Raw genomic sequence first — 27,866 nt, 5'->3', positions numbered from 1 at the left:
GTGCTTGGAGAATTTGTGGATTTTTGTTTGTCCACCTTTTCTCAGTTCTCAGCTGGATTCATTGTTCTTCACCACACTCTTCTTGGATGGTTGGGAGAAGTTGCTGTGGGAGGATGTTTTGGTACCATTCTTTATTCATGGCTCTGTTTTTAGGTAAAATTGTGAGTGGCCCACTCCCTTGGATGAAAAGCAGCCCCACACATGAAAGGTCTCAGGATGCTTTACTGTTGGCACTGAATCATCTTTAGGAGATGGTCCTGGCGCTTGCTGGACGTTCTTGGGCACTTTCTTGAAGCCTTCTTCACAAGTAGACTTGGCATTAGACTTGGAAAAGGTTTAAAAAGGGCACTTTCCTACATGGAATAAATTGATTTCTACATTACTTTTTAAAAACACTCAAAAAGAGAGCTTTTCTAAAAAACAATGCTGCAATTATCAAATGTTCACTATTCACTCAGTCAACCTCAAGTTTGCACACATTCAAATGCACATTTCAAACTACAAAGCAGTTTCTAATTAGTAGTGTTCAAATATAGAAATCAACTCCTCTTTACTGCAGCCAAAATTCCTTTAAAAGGGTTCAAACTTGAGGAAAAACAGACAAATGTTCCAAGGAGCTTTTAAAGTGTTAAGATCTTAAATTGCTCTGCAAAAACAACAAAATAGTGCAACATTCTCTGCATCTTCCAGTGGAAAAGCACAGACTTGTCTTGAATTAAGGTAGTTTACATTTACATTTACGGCATTTACCAGACGCCCTTATCCAGAGCGACTTACAACCAGTAGTTACAGGGACAGTCCCCCCTGGAGACACACAGGGTTAAGTGTCTTGCTCAGGGACACAATGGTAGTAAGTGGGATTGGAACCTGGGTCTTCTGGTTCATAGGCGAGTGTGTTACCCACTAGGCTGCTAGCACAGTGGAAGATAAATTTATTAAAATTAGTGCACCCAATGACACACTTCATATACTCACACTGTTAAAATAATGCAACCAAACTACTTTTTAATAGTGATATTCACTCAAACTGTTTGCATAGAAAGAAGTTTCTGGTCATTAGTGTAGTGCGGCAAGATGATTCCCCCACCGGCCACTCGGCGTCATTACGTCACAAGCCGTTTTGAAATATCGCGAGAAACGCGTGAGAAGAAAATATGACGAATTGCATTTCGGGAAGTCGGGCAAACATGGCGGACGACGTCGAACAGGTTTGTTGTCATTATAAATGAAAATGACGCCCGATTAGAGATTCTTGTATTTTTTTCCCCCGAAAAAAAAAAATTTTTCTTCATGATCCCTGTATTTTGGGCTGTTTGAAGTTGGTTTTAGATATTTTGCTGCTGGATTCTGTGCACAATGTTCCCGCCTTCGACCTCAGTCCATGTGGTTAACTGATTTAATATTTTATTCATTGAATTAATACGCTTGACATCGTTGTGCACAGCGCTGGGAAAACCAGTAGTTAACGCGGCGATACGCGTATAAAGTTAACAATGGACAGGATTTTCACTACATCAGTTGTGATGAATTTGTTCTGATTTAATGAAGGTTTCTCAGAAATGAATGATCTTATCCCAGCCAGCTGGATCGGTATGGAAGTCCAGGGAACGTGGTCCTCGTTACACGTTTGCTGGAATTGCAGTTTCTGGAGAAGCCTGGATTTTCTGGAGGGTTTAAAGCACGATATTAAAAAAAAAGCCTAATCTTCCATTTTCCCCCACTGCGGTGGTGATCATGTGTAGTGTATAGTGAACAGTGATTCTCCATGAAGAGACTTATTCACCCCACATGTTGCCTTGGCTGGTGTAAACGCTGTTGCATTATAATGTCTTTGCAGCAACAGACTACTAATACAGTTGAAGAGCCGCTGGACCTGATCCGGCTGAGTCTGGACGAGAGGATCTATGTGAAGATGAGGAATGACCGGGAGCTCCGCGGCAGGTTACACGTGAGCCTCCTCGATATGTACTTCCTGAGAAGTTATTAAAAAGATAAAAATTTAAAACATGTACACAAACTGTGAGTAAATGATCATAAATGTAATGAAATTGCTCAGAAATGCATAGACTCATGTTGTTTCATATCTCTTCATTGCTGTATTGATTCATTTCGTAGGCTTATGACCAGCATTTGAACATGATCCTGGGTGATGTGGAGGAGACTGTAACAACGGTGGAAATTGATGAAGAGACGTATGAAGAAATCTACAAGGTTTCATTTCATCCTGGTTTTTATTATCTTCTGTCACAAATTGTTTATTATACAGAGAGGTGTCAGTTATAAGAAATCCACGCGACACTAACACTTTCGAATGCTTGTATTTCCACAGTCGACAAAACGCAACATCCCAATGTTATTTGTGCGTGGTGATGGAGTAGTTCTCGTGGCCCCACCCCTCAGGGTGGGGTAGAAAGGCTCCTCGCTTCTCAACGTGTTCGCAGAGCCAGGCCTTTTGGCCTCATTCTTTTCCAGCACTGATGTCCAGCAGATGCAGACCTGATTGGAATCACGCAAGCAATTCCTCATGTTAGGCAGTGGATCCCATAAATGTTCTGTTGATTTGCTTATAGATCGGATTATAAATTGTTAAAATTTGGGAAAATGTAATTTTTATTTTGTTGTATACAACATGTTTGTTTTAGTTGGTCACTGTGGGCATTAATAATTGTTTTTTTTTGTTGTTTTTTTTTTTTACATTGAATAGTCCCACAATAAACTGACCTGTTGATTGATTTACTGTGTGTGTCTGACTGCTGAAACACCTGAATTATTTATCATGGTCACATGGAAATACTGTTTGTTCAAATGCTGTGAAAGGAACTATAATTTTCAATAGGAACCAACAGGGTATCTAAATAATTTCACGCATGTAAAATTAGCAACCTTAATGTTAGATGGAGTTTTACACAATCTGCACTTCTCAGCTACCGTCCAGCCTGTTGAATCAGCTTTCTAACAAAACATCCCATCTACCCGATACCGGTTCTCGGAATGGAAAATGATTTGTCCCTGTCTTCATAACTGTCACATTGTGCTGATATTCTTAACTGTTGTGCATTAAATTGTATGCCTGATTATTAAATCCATAACAATCTCACCAGAAGAGTTCCAAGACCACCAGTTACTGAGGCTCTTACTGGAGAACGTCTCAGTTTCTGCACTTCTTGGATTTGCCACCATGTGGCACTATTCCCTCATGTAACTTATCAGTGTTACTGCGACACTGGATTGTTAGTATTGCTTCTGCTCAGTTATAAATCAGTATTTATTTTAAATGTCAGAAATGCATTTACCGTATTACAGGATAGTGCGTCGCCTGTGTTTGAATACACTGGTTGTCTTTTTGTACTGGTATCCACTGGTATATACCATCTAATGATCAAAAATGGTGTGAAATAATTACCTTGTCCATTTTTATAATTTCTTTTGTGAGCAGTATGGCTGGAAAACAGGCCAGTCTATTTATATATTGTCTCTAATCAGGGAGAAATATATTTTCAGAATGTTACTGTATCATCCTAAATTTCCCCTGATAAAAGCATTATCTGAGAATTACACTGGGCTCCAGTGAAAGTCTTCCCACAGGCTAAACTTATCCTGGGAGCGGTTTACTTACTGGGCCAGAGACGACGCACGTAAACCGCATTTGGAAGGGGGCGGGTGTAGAGCCTCGTATCTGTCCATTGTCATCTTAACACAATTCCCCCCCATACTTAGCTTTGCACTATTTTATGGGAACATTGAGCTGTTTAATGGTTTGGGTGCAGGCTTGATCACTGTCCGCTCCGTAATGGAGCCTGAAAACTCAACATTGCATAAACCAACATTCACAGGCTGCATAATGACTGGAAATGTTGCCATGAAATATGTGTATTGCCAGTTAAAGAGGACGGTCTTCCAGACCGGCTCAGTTAATTGTAATGTAGCTTTTGGAGGGCTTGCTGAGGTTAGCGGGTGCTGTTGCCAGCAAGTGTGTGCCGAGTGCCATGCCATCAACATATTTTTTAATATGTGGATCCTTTTATGCATACCTTGTATTTACGGAATTGGAAGGGGCTGTGGAAACATTTTTTAAGGACGCTTGGAATTTTAAACCACCAATAGTGCATTTTTTTCCTCTTAAAAACACATTTTCTGGTTGTCTGGATTTGAAAAGGTCTCTGTTTCATTTGAACCCGCCAACCCCTACACACAGTATTTAGACATCATGTCAGATTGGAAACATTATTATCATCAGAATAATGTTACCAGTTTTGCCAAAAACATTTCTTTGTACCCTCGTAGGCGGTGTGGTGGTTCTCAGCCAGCTGACCAAATTTAGAATGATCTGTATGCTATATAACTTTTTGTTTGCACCTTGACATCAGATATAAATCTGAAAAAAGTGTCTATCCATTTAGTAACCATTATCCTGTGTGATGCATGCATTTGAACCTTCCGGTAGCCTGATGAGCTGTCTGCCATTCCAGAGGTTTGCTTCTGGCTGAGTGGACAGCATGCTGGCTCGAATAGCGTCCGCCTGGACATCTGGTGGCAACAGGTTCAGCCACTACTGCAACAACAATACTGCATTTCACTGCCTTGAAAGTTGAATCCAAATCCAAGTCCTTGTTTTCACTTCTCCCATGTAGTTGCTGACTCTGATTGGCCACTCACAGGTTGGATAATCATCAGCACCTTCACCTCAGCCTTTGCACTGAAAAAACACCACAGATACATTCGCAATAAGTGAAAGTGAACACAGTGCACACAACAAAATGTGTCCTCTGCATTTAACCCATCACCCTTAACACGGACAGCAAGGTTTTTCTATGAAGCAGCCACATGGAAATGCCGTTTCAGGGGTCCCAGAATGGTTCTTTTCTAAAATGTGTTCCAGAATTTCTCTTTTCTGGCAGGGCCTTGTTGAGCATGAAGGGCACCTGGGGAGCAGTTCCTTGTTCAAGGCAACCTCAGTGGAGGTTCAGGGTTTCAACCCGTATCCTTTAGGTTACAAGGTTACAAGTCCGCTTCCTTACCCGCTAGGCCACAACTGCCCTAAAAAAAAAAAATCCTGGAGCCCCAGAAAAATGTCTGATGCACCGGCAACTGAGCTCTCCAGACATTACTACACTACTACATCAATAAACTGGACTCTAACGGACACCCTATGTTGAAGGGGGAATATTACTTCGCAATCTACAACTTGAAAGGTCACCAAGTGTACTGCTTGAAAGTATATTTCTCTTGAGCAGTGAGTGCAGAATAGTAACAACTTGGTCTGTCATGAGGAGCTTTGAAGCCGTTCACTGTAAACGACATTGTGATCCAGGTCCAGAAGCTGCTCCTGAAAAGATCAAGGCATTAGATTTCCAGGGAAGCTTGGACGCTTTAATCTGGTGAATTACCCTTCAACGACAATCCCTCTCAGCAGGACACATTAGTCACACAGGCCTCTGTCAGAAATGACCTGGAATCTGTTAGTTCAAGGGTCTGCTAAAAATGCCCATGCTGAACTGGTGCATAGATTTTTAAATTAAATTTGAAATAAGATTATATGTAGTGGTCAACAAAGTACTTGAGATAAAGATAGACCCATGGTAAAATGTTTACTCCAGTATAAGTAAGAATCCTTCCTTTAAAAGTCCACTTGTAAAAGTGCAAAAAACATTCATACAAACCTACAAAAAGCAAAAGTACAATAATTTATCATGGTTCTGTCATGATCCGGTCCGGAACCTCTGGACTGGTGAGCAACATCCTGTTGCTGACATCAGCCAAAAGCATTACCTGAGGGCCAAGAACGAGTTCCTGGCAGTTAAGTGATGCCTTCAGGGCTGTGAGTTTTTCCTTGCCGCTGCAATGGTTGGATCAGATCATTTTTAAATTGCAAATGTACATACATTTTTTTGAGCTCTTCGTCGGCTAATGGGAGCAAAAATGTGTTATTTCATAGTCCTTTTGTTCAATAATGTAAAAATGTCAAGTCCCCATAAATGAGTATGGGTAACTATTGACTAATGTGTCACACACAGTAATATTACTTTATACTCAAACATTTTCCTGGGCAAAGCAATACTGACATTTGTGCCCATATATAATTCTGCCAGAGTTAACACAAGACTGGGGCACATGAGTCTGTGAAAAGAAAGATTTTTTAAAATAAACATTTATTATGTAGTGGAACAATTAAATGTTTATTATACTGGAATTGTTGATGTTTTATTTGTTCTAGCAGGCATTGGTAAAAGTGGTAAAAGTGTCAAGACAGAGAAGAGATGAATGCTGTCCTAGTACCTTAAGAGATGGTGGTTCTGAAAAATAAAAGAGATTGAAGTGCAGAGTGAGGAGTGATGAGAGATGTGACGTAGGAGCTACAGGAAGCCAGTGGAGGGAACCTAGCAATGGAGTGTGGAGTGTAGTGGAATTTACGAAGGATGAAAACAAGTCATGCTGCAGCATTCTGGATCAGCTGGAGAGTTACAGTAGTCCAGTTTGCAGACGACCAGAGATCAGACAAGTATCTGAGAAGCCTGTGATGATAGAAATGGACGAATCCTCCTAAACTTGAAGAAAAGGAATCTACATGAACAAGAGACATTGGAAATGTGAAGGAGAGGTGGTAGTAGCCTAGTGGGTAACACACTCGCCTATGAACCAGAAGACCCAGGTTCAAACCCACCTTACTACCATTGTGTCCCTGAGCAAGACACTTAACCCTAAGTTGCTCCAGGGGGGGACTGTCCCTGTAACTACTGATTGTAAGTCACTCTGAATAAGGGCGTCTGGTAAATGCTGTAAATGTAATGAGACGGAATTGTCCATGGTTACCCCAAGGTTGTGTGCAGTGGTTGAAGGAGAGATTAAAGAAGCAGTCCTGTTGTGGGCAGGAATCAGTTTTGCTGGGGTTGAGTTTCAGATGATGCGCTGCCATCCCGGATGAGATGTCAAACAGGCAAGCAGAGATTTAGTGATAAAGTTAAGTGATTGTCATTGTGATACCCAGCAGCACAGCACACAGTGCACACAGTGAAATGTGTCCTCTGCATTTAACCCATCACCCTTAGTGAGCAGTGGGCAGCCATGACAGGCGCCTGGGGAGCAGTGTGTGGGGACAGTGCTTTGCTCAGCGGTACCTTGGCGGATCGGCATTCGAACCGGCAACCTTCTGATTACAGGGCCGCTTCCTTAACCTCTAGGCCACCACTGCCCAATGATCAATTTTGGTTGACAAGTTTACATCTAATGGTGAAAAAAGAAAAGAGTTTGATGTTATCTGCATAGCAGTGATATGATAACCCATGGGAAGATATGACCTCACCAAGAGATTTGTTGTAAAGAGAGAACACGAGAGGACCAAGTACTGAGCCCTGAGGGACACCAGTCGAGAGCTTGTGAGGTGCAGATGTGATAGACCTGATAAGATCTATCCTACAGATAGAAAGCAATCCACTGCCATGATGAGCCACCAATTCCCAGACCCCTAAGGATGGTTGACAGTGACAAATGCTGCTGAAAGGTCCAGAATGATTAACAATTTTGTTTATCTGGAAGCATGTCATTTCTCTGTAACGACCAGAAGAGAAGTCTGAAGAGTGAGCAGTTTTGAAACTCAAGGTTGTTCTGGCTAAAGTGTAGAGAAAGCTGATTATAGATGCTACGTTCTGCAATTTTTAAACAAAAGGTATAAGAGAGAGTCTATAATTTTAGATATCAGAGGGATTGGCATTGGATTTCTTGATTCTAGCCATTTTGAAGGATGCAACCAGATGTTATGGACATATTAAAGATGGACGTGATGAAAGGGAGGAGGTCATGAGAGATAGACTGAAGCACTGTAGAAGGAATTGGATTCAGTGAATGAAGTTGGATGAAGTGATTAGTAGGTAGTAGGATCTCATCTGATGTGGGTAGGGTAGAGAAGTGATCCATTGAGGAGAATGGGGAATCCTGGGTTTAACTACAGGTGGATCTGTACACTACAGTCCCTGACAAAAGTCTTGTCACTTCTGTACAAATTGACCTGAAGTGGCGCTGAAATATATTTCTAATCAAGATTTCTGCTAAAAGGATGGACATTGGAAAGGTGGCTGTAGGTGGATTTTTCAGACGAATTGAATTACACCACAGTCGCCGCAAATATTGCAGGAGACCTACTGGAACCCACATGGATCCGAGATTCACCCAGAAAACAGTGAAGTTTGGTGGCGGAAAAATCATTGTCTGGGGTTACATAATTTGCTGACATATTTTTGTATTTCCAGTAAATTGTGCAATTTCCCACTTGTGGGACTAATAAAGGTTTATCTTATCTTATCTTAAATTTGTTCAATTTCTGTATAGGTGACAAAACTTTTGTCTTGCCCAAGTTTGACCTTTCTGTCTCGATTAAATGATACAACTTTTTTTCAGTAAAACTAATTCATTAAATATCATTTGGTAGGGATTTAGCTTTTAATCAAGTTAGTCAGGTTAATCACAGGTGTTTCTACAAAATAGATAAGCGACAAGACTTTTGTCAGGGACTGTTTAAGCACTATAATGCTGTGATTGTAGCTAATTAACAAGCTAAATGTAGGACATGCTAGTTAATATCTAAGTTTGCCATGCCCTATGGTGGAAGACGTCAACAAATAGTGAAAATATAGTGCAATTATTTACAATAAGCTAAAGAACTTCTAACCAGATGTTTCTGTTAATTCTCAACTCACTAACTCACCCTCATAGGATAAGTCATAGGATACATATTTTTGTAACTAACAAGCCTACAAACATGCACTGCATGTCTGTGTGTGTTTTTTTTATTTGTTTTTTTATATAAATTTCGATTTTCTCCTGTGCTGTGTGGTTTGTTCGGGTAACATTACCAGATGATTACACTTGCAACTATTTTGCTGCCAGTAGTTGAAATTTACATTTACATTTTACAGCATTTACCAGACGCCCTTATCCAGAGCGACTTACAATCAGTAGTTACAGGGACAGTCCCCCCCTGGAGCAACTTAGGGTTAAGTGTTTTGCTCAGGGACACGATGGTAGTAAGTGGGATTTGAACCTGGGTCTTCTGGTTCATAGGCGAGTGTGTTACCAACTAGGCTACTACCACCCTGCAAACATGCCTAACATTCACCCTGAGACTAAAGTGTTGATTATGAAATGATTAAAGAAAACCAACAAGCTATTTATGCAAGATAATTCGCAATTTTATTAACCTGAATTATGTGATTTAGAGCTCTAGACTAATTTATTGCACTGGTGTGCCTAACTTTTACCTTAGGTGCACCAGTACAAATGGTAGGTGCACCAAATCTTAATAATGCAGTTTTACAGGTTCACTTTTTCTCCTATTTAAATTGCTGTGCATATAGGTAAGATTGACTTGATTAAATACCAATCTGGTTAACAGAAAGTTTATTATTTGAAGATTATATTATATTGGGGTTATATTGGTTGGATCTGATATTGGGGGAGTCATGACCCCCCAACCCCCTGGAAATTACACCCCTGTTCTCGTCATTCTTGTACAGGGAGGAAGTGAGCGACAGTGGAGGGCAAATGACCATGGAGGAATGCAGCCCACCCTGCCCTGTTGTGGATGGTGACCTATAAAATCCTTCCGGTTAGGGCTGTGATGCATTCCCGAGACAAGACAACCATCTCGATCTATCCCAGGTCAGAGCATCAGACGACCTGAGTTTTATAAATGTATTAAAAATCTATTTATTTATTTATGCTTTCTAAAAGTATTTTAAACATTGAAGATTGTAAAAGAATACATTAGAAAATACATTTACATTACCAGTCAAAAGTTTGGACACACCGACTTTTATGGGTTTACAAAACATAGGACTGTGAAACTAACATCTTGTAGTTATGTAATAAGCAACAACAAGAAATGATCAAAAAGCTGAAGATTTGCATCAACACAGGTTATTAGTAATGGAATTAGGACACTGCTGGCTGACAGATGCTTTCATAGGCAAGTAGAGTCTGGAATGGTCATCTTGTGATGACCATCAATGGATGCTGAACCACAAAGTTGTCAGGTTGGGGGTGGACAAAACTCATCTCGGATGCTTTGTGGTGCACAGCTTGACCCATTTCAATGAGCAGCCTAGTGAAAGTGGAGTGATCGTCATTGTGAACTGTGTCCTCTGCTTTTAACCATCACCCTTGGTGAGCAGTTTGGCAGCCCGGGGAGCAGTGTGTGGGGACAGTGCTTTGCTCAGTGGCACCTCAGTGGCACCTCAGTGGCACCTTGTCAGATCGGGATTTGAACCGGCAACCTTCTGATTTCGGGGCCGCTTCCTTAACCACTGCGGTAACCACTATGAACCAGAAGACCCGGGTTCAAAATTCTACTTTCTCCCATTGAGTAAAGCATTTAACCCTGAGTGTCTCTAGGAGGATTGTCCCTGTCACTACTGATTATAAGTCGCTCTGGATAAGTGCATCTGATAAGTGCCATAAATGTACATTTTAAATGAACCAGTTGCTCTGTAGTGGAGAAGAAAAAGCAAATTATTATGTCATAGTGTGTTTTAGGAGAATAATATTGACACAGAGTGCCTGCTGGAATCCACTACTGCTGTTCTTCAGCAGGATAGACCCTCCACATTGAGAAAGGTAAGCAGTGCGGATTTATTACCCACTGCTTCAGAAAAAAAAAAAAGATTCTTGGAAGCTCAGCACAGAAACTGACATGGTCATTACAAGCATTGTTTTTACCATTCTGAGGTCCCACTGCAGATTTCTTCCGAGAAAGCCAGAAAGGCCTGTCTTATTCTGCACACAATCATCCATGGCCAGCAAAAATCCCTGCGAACCCCTGTGAGTTGCAGGGAATATTTAATGTCAATTAGATTCCTTGAATAATGTGATATATATTTGTCTCTTTCAATTTGGCAAGAGTTTAGTTGACTTGAGTGTCGGATGAAAAAAACAAAAACAAATTGGGCTTCTGCTAAATGAACTGCAGCCATGCAATTCATTTCATTTATCCCCGGCCGTAGGGCCTGAGGTTTTTTTGGTTTAGCAAGCAGCTTTATTTATGAAGTTAAAATGTGTCATGCCTCCAACAAAACGCGCTTTTCAAAAACAGCCATGTGGAATCACTTAAGGGCCTTTTGCCACTTTGGTTGGGATTGGGTTCGGCATCCCAGACACCAAAGACAGTTTCATTTCGCACAAACACACAGGATGATTGCACTTGTCTCTATAAAACCGAATGATGGCAGTTATATAACTGCGGATGCACGTGAGTAGCTGTCATTAAAAGTTACTGCATTACTTTGTTTCTCATGACAGTTCCCAAACGCGGTCCTAGTGCAGTCTTCTGGGGTGGGGGTTGCTCAATTTGCAATAGTAAAAGTCCAATTAAAAAGCAATAAAGACTTCACAATTCATTACATGAAATGATGCGTGGCTGGATTACAGAGGTGCCGTTGAAATGGGAGGGATTGGTGGAGTCAAGAGCGAGGATTTTTACCTTCGTCAGGTAAACAGACTAAAATGACTTGGCATTTCACTCCTCCAGAGGTTGTTTTGCTTCCTTTTTGTTGGCTCCAAATAAAAAAATATCTAAAATTAAAGTCATTTAAAATAAAAACCCCAAAAGAATTTACTACGGCCTGTCTTCTCTAAAAACAGCAATCAGCTGCAACTTTATTCCACACACATACACACAATCGCGCGCCGGGCCTGCAAAAAACCCCCCCGAAAAACAGAAAAGCCCTGCGTCTGCCGTTTAAGGTTGCACTGATCATTTTCCCAGACATATTAGGAATAGTTTTGTGCAGTTATGCACTCAGCAAACTGCTGGTGTGCAATTTGCCCACCGCAACATTTCAGTAAACAGCACTGAAAAAAGTCCTAATGCCGCTGAAAAATATATATACTGTTGAAATGAAACCCAGCCCGCAGATTTTAATTGGTTTATTTTGTTATTGTAGCGTACAAGAGCGTCATCAGTCGACGTGGACGGGGGTGACCCTCATGGCCTTGCTGCAGGGAATTTTCACAAACAAGATGCATGCTCTCATAAAATATTACATAATTATTCCCAGTCACAAGGCAGCAGCACATGAGCTGTCTGTGTGAGCAATGCACCATATTATTATTATTTTGGTCCTAGTATTAGGAATATCCATGCAGATTGATTTGAGATGGCACATCCCGCGCTTATGATGGCAAGCGGTGGGCCAGACATCAGGTTCATCCACGCTTAACTGTCGGGGTTACATTAAACATTAAAAAAAATGTTTTATTTGCTGCATTCCATCCTGACTGACAACAGCTAAATTAAAGTCTTGCTGGTCGTGCTACAGTAATCTGTGTCTAACCAAGAACAACCACATTTCACACAGGCAAAGTGGCAAAAACCAGCTACATCTGCGTAAAATATTGACGCAAAGCACTGCTCTGTCATTAGTTTTAATCCCTTCAGCAGTGGCATTGCTGTTTTTCTTTTCTGATTTGGACAAAAACAAGTGAAAGTGCCAACCATTTTTATTCTAATCTGTGTGCCGTGGGGCAGTGGTTGGCCTAGCAGGTAAGGAAACGCACCCGTAATCGGAAGGTCGCCGCCAAGGTGCCACCGAGGTGCCCACACACTGCCTTCACACCGTTCATGGCTGCCCACTGCTCACCAACGGTGATGGTTAAAAGCAGAGGACACATTTTATTGTGTCACTGTGTGCTGTGCTGCAGTGTTTCACAATGACAATCACTTCACTTCCACCTTTTTATGTTCAGACGTAAAACGGTGTAGGTGGTTACAGCAATCTTAAGGTAGGTGATATGTGTCAAAGTAACATAGAGATGAATGACTGGACCCGTGGTCTACTAATCCACCACATACATCAGCCAACTGGTCGTCCTTCTCTTTTAATAAGTACCCTCCACAGTTTTCCCCTATAGGTCCTCCTGTTTTTGAGATTCTCTGATGCAGTTGTTACAATCTGGATCTTCTTAAAGTGACTCAGGTCCTTCCAACATAGAAAGAACTGCCTATTCACGTGCAGTCTGACATGGGTCATTGTAACCAGATAACAGGTACTCCCTTTACCAGCCTGTGATTTTAATGTGGTGTCTGATATCACATAAAACGGTTAGGTATGAGATAGAGATTTAGAAAGTGAACCATACTGTACAGGATAATTTAATGGTAACGCTTTGACAGCAGAGACTGAAAGTGCAGCATGAGCCACTGGGCTGCGCCGGTTTACCAAAAAACACTCACCATGAAGCAGTGTAATCACCTGTCCAACACTCCCCCAGTGCCTAGGATTACGAGTGAATGAGAGAATAACTCTCAGGGATGACATTTTCCCACAGGATTAGCTAGATAAAATACAGGCCAAAACAAATCTAAAAAAAAAAAAAAAAAATACAGAGCGTCCACAGTGCACTGAGGCTGTGTCACAGGAAGAGTGGGAGCTAAGCTGCTGACTTGCCAAACCAATAAGGTTTGTTACAGCGTGCCAGCAGACCCAAGGTGAAGTGATTACCATGGTGCACGGACAGTGGGGAGTTTGTTTAAGGGACAGCTGCATTTCGGCTAATTCCATTCGGCAAATCATTTGAACAATGAAGATGCACCAGACTGTATAAAAGAAAAATAGCAACATGTCAACACACAGACAAATTCAGTATTATTGGCTAACTGGTGAAGATCCGAAAATCACATCACAAGGAAATTGGTTAGTGACAAAGATCAGTACAGATAGCATTAACATAATATTAAAATACATACATTAAAAACATAATATATATAAAACACAAAATAAATAAAGAACATATAAACAAAGTGCAATACAATACTGCAAACAACAATAATATGCTAAATTAAGCGTAGAAGTAAAATTATGAGAAGGGACATTTGGGTTCATGAGGGCAGAGCAGTTATGGAATAGCAGATACACCTGATCGGGGTCATGGGTCATATATATTAATTCTGGTGAAATACTGATAACATACACAGAACTGCAGGAATATGAACACCTTTAAATGCATAAAAAACACCATGGGTTTGTGATGTTTGTCATGCAGTTGATGGTGAGAGTACAGTAGCTTTGCTCTTAAGTACAGGTCTGAAAGTAAAGTGGAAAATTCCATGCAGGGAAAATAGCTAATTAAGGTTAATCTGATTGCCAGTCCTCTGCTCAGTGTTGTGCATGATTTCATGGTAGGGTATTTTTGGGCTTCTGCAGCAACGATGCTCTAACTTGCATTACAGAGTGGGATATGAAAATAAGCTTTAGGGCAAAGAGTGATCATTTTATGATCATCTGGGAGATTTATGGTTATGGTTACATTCACATTTCATTTCTTCCACGTCAATTACCAGGCGAATTGTTTGTGCCAAGTGCTTTACAGTAATCCTAAATTCAATAAAAAAAAAGTCCCGGGGTAAAGACAGTGATTTGGGTGAAACCACAGCAACTGGTAAACACCAAAGCAAAGCAGTCAATGTCAACGGCAGAACCACTTAAGTGACCCTTTAATGTGAGAAGACAAGATGCCTCAAAACCAACTGTCCATAAACTCTCTCCAGGCATGGATGGGTTTATCATGTGGAACCCATCAAGGGTGCCACCATGTGAGCACAGGATGGGTGTGGAGTAGTTTATGGGATATTTTGGCCTTCCTGTGCTCCCAGAGAAATGATCTAGTTATAAAATAAATTCTGTTATTTTTCCTGAACTATTTTAAAATAAAATAAAAAAAAAGTTATTAAATATCTTGATGAGATCTCTGTCATAAGCTGATGTAGACACTGTACATCAACTCGTATATAAAGCAGTATTTCATGGAAGCATGGAAGACAACCTCTGGAGCGCAGATTTGTTTATGAGGAACACAGTTTGGCCACAAGCCATTAGCCAAAATCCACACTGACAACTTTACAGTTTTATTGTGTTGTTTTGATCTGGGGTTCACATGGAAAAGTAATAAGGTTTCTGGCAGTACAGAGGAATCCTGGGAATTTTCCGTTGACCTTCGTGGCTAGTGACACATAGGAGGATCTGTGTCCAACTCACGCACTGTCTCTTAAGAGAAAGAAATGAGAGCGTGGTTTGTTACACGAAAGAGGTAAATAGCCGACCATAAACATGAGGTTAGTACCACTGCACAAACAGTTCCATATATTAACACTGGAGGGAGGTTTCCTCTGTAGCTCTGTCTTGTGAGGTCTAGACTTCCTGAAAATCCTAAAATTTGTGGCCACTTCAGATGTCTGACCACAAGACCACCTTTGGATAAATCCTGTGGTCCCCAGAAGCCCACATATTAAATAGAGCTACAATTCCTTTATCCTCAGAAGAAGCTTTATGTCCTTGAGCTTGTGAGTCAGCATGGGTTTGTGAACCAGGTTTGTGAAGCAGGTCCCTGAAAACCGACGGTGGCAGATGAGAGTGTTATGAGGACACCTGGGATCTGATATGACAGCTGTAATAGCATTAGAGTGTGAGAATGACCGACGGTATGAAGCCCTGAATTAGGTCATGACAAATGCCTGAAATGGAAACATGGAGATTATTCAGCAGCCACCCATGCACTGATGATGTATGGCTATGAATATACTTCCCTTATTCTACACAGAAGGAATATGCATGTGTGAATCACACTGATTATACTCTACAGTAATTCCGATCAGTTATCTATGGCTGGGACTCTTCTCCCATACACAAAGAACAGATGTGTGTCAGCTGAAGTTCCACATGACCATGGTATCAACTTTCATAGTTATTTAAATGTCCTGTGTATCTTTTTTTATAGATCAAATTAGCATTGTTAAAATGCAGTAAAAAGTTAGAATGCTAGCCCTTCAGCATACATGCAATGTTAGAAATGTTCGAGGTTGGGGCAGGTTAAATTCCTTTAGTTATAACATGCTTCATTTTTAATGCGCTTTGTAGTATACAGCACATATCGTGACTGAGTTACTTGTTGCATTTTAATTTTAATGGACTGGCTAAATACCGCAGAGCATGTATATAACTGAACTATTCAGATATATATTTGAAAGCGAGGTGAACGTGAAGTGACTGTCATTATGATGCAGAGCCAGCACAGCACACGGTGACACAACGAAACGGATGCGGTGCTTTTAACCATCACCCTTGGTGGGCAGCCATGACAGGCGCCTGGGGAGCAGTGTGTGGGGACCGTGCTTTACTCAGTGGATTCAAACCAGCAACCTTCTGATTACGAGTCCGCTTCCTTACCTGCACCATTAAAATACACACATTAATAGACTTATATAAAGACTTATAAAGCCTTGTGTGCTTTAGTTAAATTTGTAAAATGCGTAGAAGACAGTGGAAGAAGCAAGTTTGACCCCGCAGAGCAAAACTGACTGTTGTGCTCACCCATTGTTTCAGACCAAAGCTGTTAAAGCAACATTAGCCAACAATTCCCACAATGTTTAGAAAATTCCGGGAAAATGGCATTTCGACTTAATGGCATGTCAGCCAGTGTGTAATTACACAGTAAGTGAAAAGATTTGTGGGCCAGAGAGTTGAAGACAGATGTAAGTGCTTGTTGAATGAACTTGGCAGCACTAGTAGTTTGGACACTCGCCACCACTAAGGCAGATAGAGACACAATGGCTCCACACAATTTCTAGGAAGGACAAACTTCGACATTGATTTTGTCACTGTTGACAGGGGAACAATGTGGTGGCATCAGTATTTATAATGAAGTCACATTCCTTAATGCTGAGAGGAGACCCAGACAGTAGTAACCAACTTTCTTTGTCTTTTGTGAAGGTGACAAATAGGCCGTTAGAGGTCCTCTGTCATTGTCAGGTCATTGTCCTGGCAAACTATCTTGCCTCCCTTACATTCGCTGTCAGTGAGCTCATGGCACAGAAAGTAAATGCTTTAAATGGGTAGTTGCATGTTTTCATACTGTCTGTCCAATCAAATATTTACAGCAGGCTTGTGAAAGTTCAAGGTAAAACATAATCTTCACCCCCCCACTAAATAACTTTATATATTATTAGTATTTCAGTTGGTTATGTAAATATGTTGTGATTTGAGCCATTTTGAGTGTGATGAAAAATCTTGTTTTTTTTAATGTAGCCTTTAAATATTCCTAGAATCCACAGGGTACATGTACATATACCTACATACTTGAAACAGTCCACTGCACAAATGCACAGCCACTTCAGCATCTTATATGACGTTGTCCTTGTTTAGTGTACAGAAAGTTTTATAGTTTTTATAGCCTTATAGGTATTTAATGCATTTTTTCTTAAATAGATAATATGTCAAATGTTCCATAATCTTTCATAACATGTGTAACACTTTCATTCAATATATTCAAGTTTTATTCCATTTTCTAAAAAGCAACACAGAAATATGGAATCCAGAAATGTAGGGAAGACATCAGAGAATTGTGTTGACCTCTTTTATCTGACTCCATAAATTATTATCAATGTATTTAAATGCATCTTAGAGGCATAGCACCATAAACGTTACAAGAATGAACCGTTTCTGTTAATACCAGTATATTGCAGTAACATGTAAATGGTACCAATGTTACAGGAAATCCCAAATTAAAAGAAAAGTGAAAAGGAGAGAGAAAGACAGAATGCAGGGAGCCAAGCTTTCGGAGAGGCAGCCTGGACCTGGAGAAATGGGGATGGTGGTGGAGAGAAAGGCCCAGAAGCTGGGGGAGAATCCCAGAGATCCTGATAGAGGAGGAAAAGAAGAGACCACACTAAAAAAAATGATTTGTTGGGTTAACTTAATTCAATTATGACAACTATTTCTACACATATGAATTATTCGATTTGAAACTAAGGCTGCCTATTTGCAAGGGTCCTATTTGCCTGCCTTAGTTTCAAATACCATAATTCAAATGTGTAGAAATAGGTGTCATTATTGAATTAAGTTAATCCAACAAATCATTTTATTTGAGCGCATGGCCTTCAAGACAACATTATTTATATTTGGCATTTGAATACCAAAAAGGTTGCCACATACCAATCAGATTGTGCTTTGATATTGCCTTGTCCAAGCAGAACATATAGTGGTCATTTCACCCCCAACAAGACTTTCCCGTCATGGCACCTCAGGTCATTTGCTGGCCTTTTGGTACCCTGGTGACACCCTGGATGGCCACAGCTTGGAGATAAACTGTGTATATTTCAGCTTGTGCATTTACCTCATCTGAACATTTGAATACTATACAGATTTGTACTATACACAGCAGTAGAAAAGTGCAATATCCTGTCTGAGATGAATTTAGAGCAAAGATCATCAAAAAGTTGTTTATGTAAGAATTCATTCATAAGGTGTGTCTGGTATTCACACAGTGGAAAGACACCTCCTGACCTTTTGCCTACTTCTTCTGTGCCAATACACTAGCAAACAACAACCATGCAAACACCTAGATTAGCATCTCGTTGACACTGGCATTTTCTGGCAATATATCTCCTATGAGGGCATGTAGATTTTAGAAGATAAGCCACAGATCTAGTCAGATTATGTTAGATCATTGCAACATTCAGGTGAACAAGGCAGGCATTCATCTCTTCATTTAGACTCAAATATGCATTTAAAATATTATTTTTACTTAAATATATTAGTACATTTCCCTGAAGCAAATGAATAATCTCTCCAGTTCATCATTGTCCATTAGCCATTGTCCTAAAATGACAAATAAACGTTGGGAATTACGAAGCGACGTGCCTGTTGGTGAAAAGATTCTTTGTGCCCCATCAGGGTCTCCATGGTGTCAGTGTTGCCCTCTCATGTCATGGAATCTATCATGCGGGGACAGAGGAAAGAGCCTGACTTGGCACACAAGTATCTGTGGAGGGATGGGTAAGATTCCTCACAGACCAAATGAATGCATAAAAATAAATTTATTACAGCGGGAAGTACAGGTTGTTTAAGTATATGTTAATGAGAGGAACGGGCCAAAATGAATTCCCAAGACTTGTGCTGTCCCAACCTGCCAGTTTGGAAGCCTTTGTGCTCAAAGCAAATCAGTGTCTTTTCATGCTATTTATTTAATTTTTTTGGCAAGTGTCTGCTAAGCCCAGCCAAAATTTCAAAATGCTGATTCATGTCAAGATATGGATAATGAGAACAATAAGAAACTGACAACTTCCATCAGTGATGGAACTGTGTGCAGTTGTTTTTAAGCGGAGCTGTCATAAATTACCAGTTAAATGCAGGTACTAATTATGTCTTTCATAAGCAATATGAACTTTGAACAGTCAGCTTTGCACATATCTCAGTCCCTCCTTTCCCCCGTTTCCATTTTGTTCACTTAAAACATAGTATTGCACACTGTTTATCAACCAGAAGAATACATGCACAGTCTTCCTGGAGAAACTGAGGGTTAAGTGTTTTGTTCAGAGACTGAATGGTAGTAAGTGGGGTCTAAACCTGTCATTCGTAGAAGAGTGGCCTTCTGTAGCCATTTCAATTAAATCAATACATTTTTATTTATATAACGCTTTACAATGTACATTGGCATAAAGTACCTCACATGGGAACAGTGCTGAAGGCCCCTAGTGAGCAGCCAAAGGCAACAGTGGCAGGGAAAAATTCCCCCATAAGAGTAAAAAAAGGCTCAGCAGGGTCAGCACTGGACCACTCATGCACCAGGAAGCTCTCCAGGAGAGATTTACCATCCACATGGGAGTGGATGTTGAAGGATAAAGAAAAGGGAAGGCTGTGTTAGTATTCATTTAGCTAGAACGACAGTAGGTGAGCTGAAGACTGAACATGGCAGCACCAGCTACTGCAGCATTACTAATGAAAAGTGAAAGTGAAGTGATTGTCATTATGAAACACTGCAGCACAGCACATGGTGATACAACGAAATGTGTCCTCCGTATTTAACCATCACCCTTGGTGAGCAGTGGGCAGCCATGACAGGCGCCCGGGGAGCAGTGTGTAGGGATGGTGCCTTGCTCAGTGGCACCTCAGTGGCACCTTAGTGGCTCGGGATTCGAACCGGCAACCAGTGCCCCGGTGAGTGTCCCAAGCCCAGAAAGGTGAGGGCAGTGTTGGTAAAAGCTAAATGCATGTAGTAACTGTAGCTGTGGTCAGCGTCACTACTGGCAGTTCTTTTTAAAGGGCATTTTTATACCCCTGCCAGAAAATCACCAAGCAATGTCATTATGATATAATCAATTATGTTTATTTCAACACCCCTAGTGTGTATGTGTTCACTTACACAATGCAACAGACACACACTACTCACACACAGATACAAAAAACAACCAGTCACTCTACAAGGTGCATATTCTCGTATCAGTTCACGCCACATGAACTTTTAGAGTGAGTTATGACAGTGGAAAGAATGGCAACACCCCCACATTGTGACTTGTTTGTTTTGGCCTTGTGCTTCCTTTTTCAAGAATTCCATGTCAAGGCCTTACAAACAAATGATTTGTTCTGTGAGACTCCAGCCATAAGGAATGAATGAAATTTGATGGACAGTTCCAAAAAGACAAAGACCAGAAGGTGAAAGTGAAGTGACTGTCATTGTGAAACACTGCATCACAGCACACAGTGACACAACGAAATGTGTCCTGTGTATTTAACCATCGCCCTTGGTGAGCAGTTGGAAGCCATAACAGGCGCCCGGGGAGCAGCGTGTAGGGACGGTGCTTTACTCAGTGGCACCTCATTACGAGTCAGCTTCCTTACCCACTTTTTCCTGATTTACAAGTGTAACATTCAAGAATCAATTTTCCGTATGCTTTGTTTTATTATCTTGCCCTCATTTTTCATCTTCTGATCCCACTTTTCATGAACTGAAAAGTCAGCCTTATATGATTTTGACTTGATTACATCAGTAACGTTTTGAGCCAGTGGATGTCAGTGTCATTTGCCAGGGTGAGTGGATAATGGCTCATTAAGTCCTTTAGGCCAAGGTCAGTGTTCATTTCATAACAGATTGAGGGTGACAGCCCTGCACTGCTCACACAAAAGCATTTTAGACAGAAAGCTTGTGCCACGCTCCATCTGAAAAAACAGCTGTTTGTGCTGAAAAGACATCAATATCTCACTCAGGCTGCATAGTGTATGCAACAGAAACTATCAGATTTGCAGGTGCATTGTGGAATTAGTGATGTATGGTGGATTGAGAGCCTGTTCAGGTTACAATCTCTGTGGCTCAAAGACAAATACACACTGTGTTTCTGGTATCGCCAATACCTGCCTGGAGTGAAGCAACCCAAAGACGTGAAAAATTCACATCTCAGGATCCCCTGCAGATAAAAGACAACAGCATTTCTGTAACCCAGTAAGACAAGAATTTGCTAAAACACCAAAACACGATAGCGTCCTGTCTGAGTAATGAGCATGTTGTATAATAGTTTATTTTAAATATGGTAAGCATATTGATTTCAGCGAGATCTCAAGTACTCAGGAACGCTGCCTCAGGGTACGGCATTATCAAGCAGAGGCGCTGCATGCACTGAATAAATGCATATTAATCCATTGTATACCACCATGGTGAGCTTGTTCAGTACTAAAGGACATGATGCTAGGTCCTTTGGTTCAACAAAGCATCATAATTAGTGGGTCAATGTTGAAAATCCCTTGCCAGTTAAAGACACTCTTTTATTGAATATTGCCACAACCCCAGCCTCCGACCAGCAGGAGGCTCTCGGCTGACCCCAGAAGAATGTGACCCCAAGACCAACAAGCAGAGCAACAACCAAACATGTCTACGCCCTGTGCTACTTGCGTGATTGGACTGATGTCACATGCTTTGACTAAATTAACCTTTGTTTCAGTACATTTGGTACATTTCATGCTGGTATGTGTCAGCAGCAGCTTAATGTCAGGAACCAGGATGTAGAGTAGAGACAGACTAGACTTGGGCTTCAGGGCCATCGTCCCAGAAGAACCCCTTTACTCAAAGAGGGGGACATCAGGATCCAACTGAGGTTTGCCCGTGAACATTTGAAAGGTAAACATAAAGTCTTTGGTCTGATGGGACTAAACTGATGTTGCTTACGTTTGGTGAAGAAAGGGAGAGGCCTCCATCCCTAGGAACACAGTTCTCGCAGTTAAACAGGATGGTAGTAACATTATGGTGTGGGGCTGTTCTGCAGCCTCAGGCGCAGGCAGCCTTGTTTGGATGCATGGCATCATGAAAAAAGAAAGCAAGTATTCACTTTATGTCAGAGGATATTTTGAAGTGCTTTAGATGGTGAAATCTTCACTCTGATCTGATGCGGTAAGACTGATGGCACGGGTAAACCGAGCCAGGATGCTGTTGTGTCCTTGCTCTGTCTAGGCCCATCTATTCTGCACTGCTAGCTTTGTGCTTTTCTGGGATGTTCTCGCTTAACTATTAATATATACAGTTTCTCATCAGTTTGGTCTAAAATGATCTACTGTGTGTTGGAGATAAAGCCAAGAAACAGTGCAGAAGAATGCAGTGATTTGGAATTATGGGTAGTAAAATTAAAGACCTCTGTAGTGCGGTAGTTGGTTGTAAATGTCAGTGCATATGCTCTTGTGTAAGTGTCGTGAAACTGTATACATGGTCACAAAAAAAATGCCCTGGAGGACAGCATCACGATCATCGCCAAGCCCAACACAAGCGGAAAGGAAATCAATACTGTAGTGGTAATGTGATGACATTTTAAACAAGGTTAAAGGGTCCTTTTGGCTATTGTTGTAGTTTACAGTGAGCACTAGGACTAAACACGGAGATTAATGGGCAGGCAAAGCGAGAATCAGAATGCAATCAACTGGACAGATTGATTATGTGTAGATAGGTGACCCCCAGAAGCAGTGAATCTGAAACGAGGGATTTGGGACAGACGGAGAGATAAAGGTATCAGCACAGTTGTTGTGCAGTGACACTTATCCTGACATAAATAATTTTTATTTCAGATTAGGGGGTATTCCACAAAACAGGTTTAATGAAAGGTCTAGCACATATTTTGTATAGGTCTGGAGTTCTGTCAATGTGTTTTAAATAAATCCCCAGGAAATCCCTACATGTAGGGACAGATTCCCTAAATAGCATTCTGTCATATTAACTTCCTTGCTCTCAGTGCTCATGTCATGTATGTAAAATATAATATCAATGCAAATCATGCCTCAGCACGTTTAATCGCTCACTCACTTTCCATAGCTGCTCAGTCCTACTCAGGGTTGCGGTCTCCGGCCCAAACCATTTACATTTATTAGAACTATTTAGACGTCCTTATCCAGAACGAATTACAACCAGTAGTTACATGGACATTCTCCTGGAGGCTCTCAGGGTTTGGTGTCCTGCTCAGGGATATGAAGTGTCTTGAACCTATTACTTTGTGGTCTTCTGGTTCATGGGTGAGTGTGTTACCCACTAGGCTACTATGGAGGGGAGATTGGGAGGGAAGTGTGGGTCATCTTTTCGTGGAGCTGAACTGGACAGGGCCTCATGGCCCACAAGAGGGGACACGCAGGGACAGGGCCTGCATGTCCCAAAGGGTGCTGCAGGGGCTAAGACAGGAGAGGACCAGCCGAAGCCCATGAAACTCCAGGCCTGCATGTCCCTCAAACTGCTGGAGTCCAGCAGGATGGTACAGGGATTACGCTTGTGTAAGAATGGACATCACAGGAGCATGCTTTTGTTTTGCATAGCAACCGTCTACAAGAAGATATGTGACATTCCTGTGTCAATAGTTGTGCGTGAAGACTCAACACCTCTGTTTTACATGCCTTTTGTCTGACGGCAACGTGTGAAGTGTCAGCCGTCAGGACCGCCCACTCTCTTTGTCTTCCCCAAATGGGAGGCACCGGGGGCGTGACATCAGAAACAACAGGTTCTGATTGGTCAGTGACAACTTCCTGTAGGCCAGTGACAACTTCCTGTAGGCCAGTGACAACTTCCTGTAGGCCAGGGGAATAAAGGTCTGCTCACATGTGGAAAAAGGGACTGACCTTTCTTGCTCAGGGGTTTTTCCATCGGAAGCCGGAAGGCTTCTGAGTCTTTCTCTCTCCCTCTCTCTCTCTCTCTCCCCCTTTACCCTTTCTTCTCATTTTTATTTGCTCTGTAACCTTGGTACCTTTTTACATTCAATATTCACATGTAACTACAATAATTGTTTACCGGTATTAATAATTTAGAAACTGTTCATTTTTAACCTCTATTGTGCCATGCTTCTTCCTGCCAGGTAACATCAAATTGGAGTGGTTGAATACAGTGCTTTGTGTGGAGGGAGAAAGAGTTTCTACACACTCTGTTCTCTCACCCCACACCACATGGTCTTTTTTACACTTGTCCACTCCCGGAGCTGCTGTACAACCAAGCCGAAGGACCCCCACTGGAGAGTCCAGCAGGGACAGTGCTTGCACGTTACCTGAGGTCCGGAATCGAATGAGGGTTGTTAGATATTTAACAAATGGTTCATTCTATTTTTAATATAAAATTAAACATCAGCCTTCTTCCGATTCAGATATTACTTTTACAGCATTCATCAGACGCCCTTATCCAGAGCAACTTACAATCAGTATTTACAGGGACAGTCCCCCTGGAGCAACTTAGGGTTAAGTGTCTTGCTCAGGGACACAATGGTAGTAAGTTGGATTTGAACCTGGGTCTTCTGGTTCATGGGCGAGTGTGTTACCCACTGGGCTACAACCACCCTAAGTAGATTTTCTCTGTTCCTCTGGGTTCTCTGCTTTCCTCCCTGTGTTCAAAGGAAATGTTGACTATATTGTGCACAGGTATGGAGAAAATACAACTAATCCGAAACACAGTAGAGGAATACCTGTGTGAGTATACAAATGACATCCTGACAAGCTTCAGTCTGATCACCCCATTTGAAAAATTCTAATAAGTATAATACATATAATTAAACCTGACCTGGATTTTTTTTTAATTTCTAATTACCAGCAAATCTCCAATCATAGAAGAACAGAACATAGCATGGAAACAGCCCTTGTAAGACTGACAAATGATCCGCTCATGTCTAGAAAAGTGTAGCGAGGTCCCAAAAACAACACTGGAGAGTTTGCTCTGGTGCCACATTTGTTTATTTCCAGTACTGCTGCACATCAGGTACACCCCCTGAAGATGTACACGAATCATTTATAGACAGAGATTTTCTCTGTTAAACACTTCTCTGCTTGCTGTTCTATAAACCTCTTAATAACAAGATACATAAATAAATGAAAATGAAAAAACAGCATTCAACCCATAAATATCATTCCACCTATGCACATATCAATCTGCTGAGCTGCAAAAGCATTGGTCGAATAGGAAGTACCCCATGGTTCCATTGTATGACCTATATTGTTCTCTACGTATATTTATATGTTATTACTTTGCAAGCATAACATCATCCACCACTGTAATGCAGATGACAAACAGCTGTACATGTCCACCATATGCGGAGAAGGAACCAAACAATCTAAAATTGAGATCTTGCCCTACTATATGCTGGACATTAAAGAGTGGCTACCTGATCAACGTCCAAAAAAAAAAAGGTCCTTGGTCCAAAAGCTGCCATAAGGAATCTATCAGGCTTCTCAGTCAACATCGAAGGTCCTCCTACTACCATATGTATGGCTGCCTAAGACCTTGGAGTCATAATTGACAGTAATATGTCCTTTGACCATCACATAATATTATTTGACCTATATGGAATATGGACACTTGTTTCTACGTCAATAATTGACTGTAATTCTCTACTTATTGGATGTCCAGGATCATCTCTCACAAAACTCCAACAAATTCAAAATGCTGCAACAAGAATCATAACTGGAACAAAAAAAAAAAAAAACAGTTAAACCCACATATACTGTGACAATCATAGATCATCCAGAGCCAGGTCCAGCTGCACTCAAGATGTACCCAGGTGTTCTACATAACTATTCAGTCCCAGCCAGTGGAATTTTATCTTTCTCTCACTACACAACTCTAGATCCTTGATCCTGACATTGAGCTGCTGCTGAGATATATCAGCATGAAATGTACCAGAGTGTCACCCCAACCACCGTAACTGCTAAAGCTAGAGGGATCTTTAGATGGACCAATATCACCATAATTCAAATACACTGTAGACCACAACACTGGACTATCTGAAACATACTCTGCACTGTCCAGAACTTGTAAACATGGACAGATCCTTTTTCTATTGAACTGTTTACTTAAAGAAATCAACACCAATCTTGCACTGATATGTATTTCAATCTACCCTGAAAGGGGGTTCAATTCTGACTTTGAGTTTCTCCAAGAGCTTTTGCTTGTGTGCAGAAAGAGTCAAAGAGTGGCAGGTATCAACAGTAGGTCCTGATTTGAGACAAGCCCATTGAGACAAACTGTTTGTGGTTTTGGGCCAAATGAGAAATATTTTTGAGTTGTTTGAGTGCACCCTTTGGTGAGCTGGTGGCCCCAACCCTGTGCCCAATGTCCCAAGATTGGCTCTGGCCCTGCTTAGGAATAACCAGCAATGTAAAATGAGTGAGTAATAATTATTTGAACTCCTGCTGGTTTTGTAAGTTTGCCTTTACAAAGAAATTATCAGTCTATAATTTCAATGGTACAATTAGAGACAAAACAATGTACAAAATAATGTATTTTTAAAAAAAAGTTATACATTTTCATTCATGAAATAAGAGTTTGACCCCTATTAATAAGCTAGATTTTTGTCTCCCAGTTGTATTTTATACAGTTAAGTAGCAAACATTGGGAGCTTCTCAAATTGTTACCTGTATAAAAAACACCAGTCCATAGAAGCAACCAATCAATCCAGATTCTAAACTCCATGGCCAAGACCAAAGAGCTTTCCAATGATGTCAGGGACAAGATTGTGGACCTACACTAGGCTGGAATGGCTTACAAGTCCATCGCCAGACAGCTGGTTGAGAAGGTGACAAAAGTTGATGGGATTATTCACAAATGGAAGAACCATAAACCATAACTGTAAGTCGCCCTTTGTCTGGAGACTAAAGAAACAGCTGGTAACACACTATGCCCTGAGGGACTGAAATCCTGCAGCCAAAGTTGTAGTCAGATGACAACTTTGTCATCAACTCAACTGGCCCTGTTTGGACGAGAAGGAATGCTGCTAAAAACAGTCAAACTGTCCCCACAGTCAAATTCAAATTCAAATTTTATTTGTCACATACATAGTCATACACAGTATGATATGAAGTGAAATGCTTTGGCGACTGCTACAGACAACAGTATTGTAAATATTGCAAGTATACAAACATGGACATTATGCTTTGGGGGTGGACAGGACAACTGCATCACTTTAAAGGGAGGATGGCTGGAGCATTATACTATCAACTATTGGGTGAGAACGTCCTTCCCGCAGCCAGGGCAGTGAAAATGGCTTGGAGAGGATCGGAAAAGAGGAGTGGGACAAAATCCCTCCTGAGATACGTGCAAACCTTTTGGCCAAGTACAAGAAACATCTTACCTCTGTAATTGACAACATATGATTTGCCACCAAGTACTAAAGCATGTTTTCAAAAGGGATCAAATACTTATCTCATTCATGAATATGCTAATTAATTTAGAAGTATTTTTAGGTCGGCCAACTTAAAATTATATCTGATTTATTGGCAATACAAACTATTTTACATTTGTATTACAAAGCTTGGCTGCATTTTTAACAACAGAAATGACAATCAACGAAAACATTAAATCACAAGAAAAATGATGATGATAATAATAAAATAGCAATATACAAACATAAACAAATGAATGTACAAACATCAACTATAGAAATCTAAAGAAATGATATCATGTGTACAAGAGCATGTGTGTAAGTCTGAGTTCACTCACCGTGTCTCATGCGGTGGCAGGTCAAGTTTTGCGTGCAACAAACCTTCGATTCCCCTAACAGGTAGGGCTGCTTCTCAGAATTTGAGAGGCTGGTGAATTGTGGGAGCTTGTTG

The 27,866-nt window shown here is 41.0% G+C and overlaps 1 protein-coding gene and 1 long non-coding RNA gene across 2 annotated transcripts; one reads left to right on the top strand and one right to left on the bottom strand.

The window, feature by feature from the left end:
- The first annotated feature begins 1,160 nt into the window (after positions 1 to 1,160).
- lsm3 (LSM3 homolog, U6 small nuclear RNA and mRNA degradation associated) lies at positions 1,161 to 2,682 on the top strand. Its single transcript, XM_028999231.1, has 4 exons — positions 1,161 to 1,208; positions 1,838 to 1,948; positions 2,116 to 2,211; positions 2,330 to 2,682. Exons 1-4 carry the CDS (start codon positions 1,188 to 1,190, stop codon positions 2,408 to 2,410), a joined length of 309 nt encoding a protein of 102 aa, XP_028855064.1. The 5' UTR covers positions 1,161 to 1,187; the 3' UTR covers positions 2,411 to 2,682.
- Positions 2,637 to 27,866, bottom strand: LOC114801209 (uncharacterized). The gene is made up of 2 exons (XR_003751467.1): positions 27,754 to 27,866; positions 2,637 to 4,696 (listed from the first exon to the last, which is right to left on the bottom strand). It is a non-coding gene; the product is annotated as an uncharacterized LOC114801209 (long non-coding RNA).

This window comes from Denticeps clupeoides, chromosome 12 (genome assembly GCF_900700375.1).
Source record: "Denticeps clupeoides chromosome 12, fDenClu1.1, whole genome shotgun sequence".
Lineage (NCBI taxonomy): Eukaryota > Metazoa > Chordata > Actinopteri > Clupeiformes > Denticipitidae > Denticeps > Denticeps clupeoides.
This window is presented reverse-complemented; position numbering and strand designations above follow the sequence as displayed.

Bases quoted from the DNA above. Each gene is read 5' to 3' on its own strand.
- lsm3 (XM_028999231.1), top strand. From the start codon at position 1,188: ATGGCGGACGACGTCGAACAG. The intron at 1,949-2,115 runs GTGAGCCTCCTC...TTCATTTCGTAG, and splicing joins AGCTCCGCGGCAGGTTACAC to GCTTATGACCAGCATTTGAA. The intron at 2,212-2,329 runs GTTTCATTTCAT...GTATTTCCACAG, and splicing joins CGTATGAAGAAATCTACAAG to TCGACAAAACGCAACATCCC.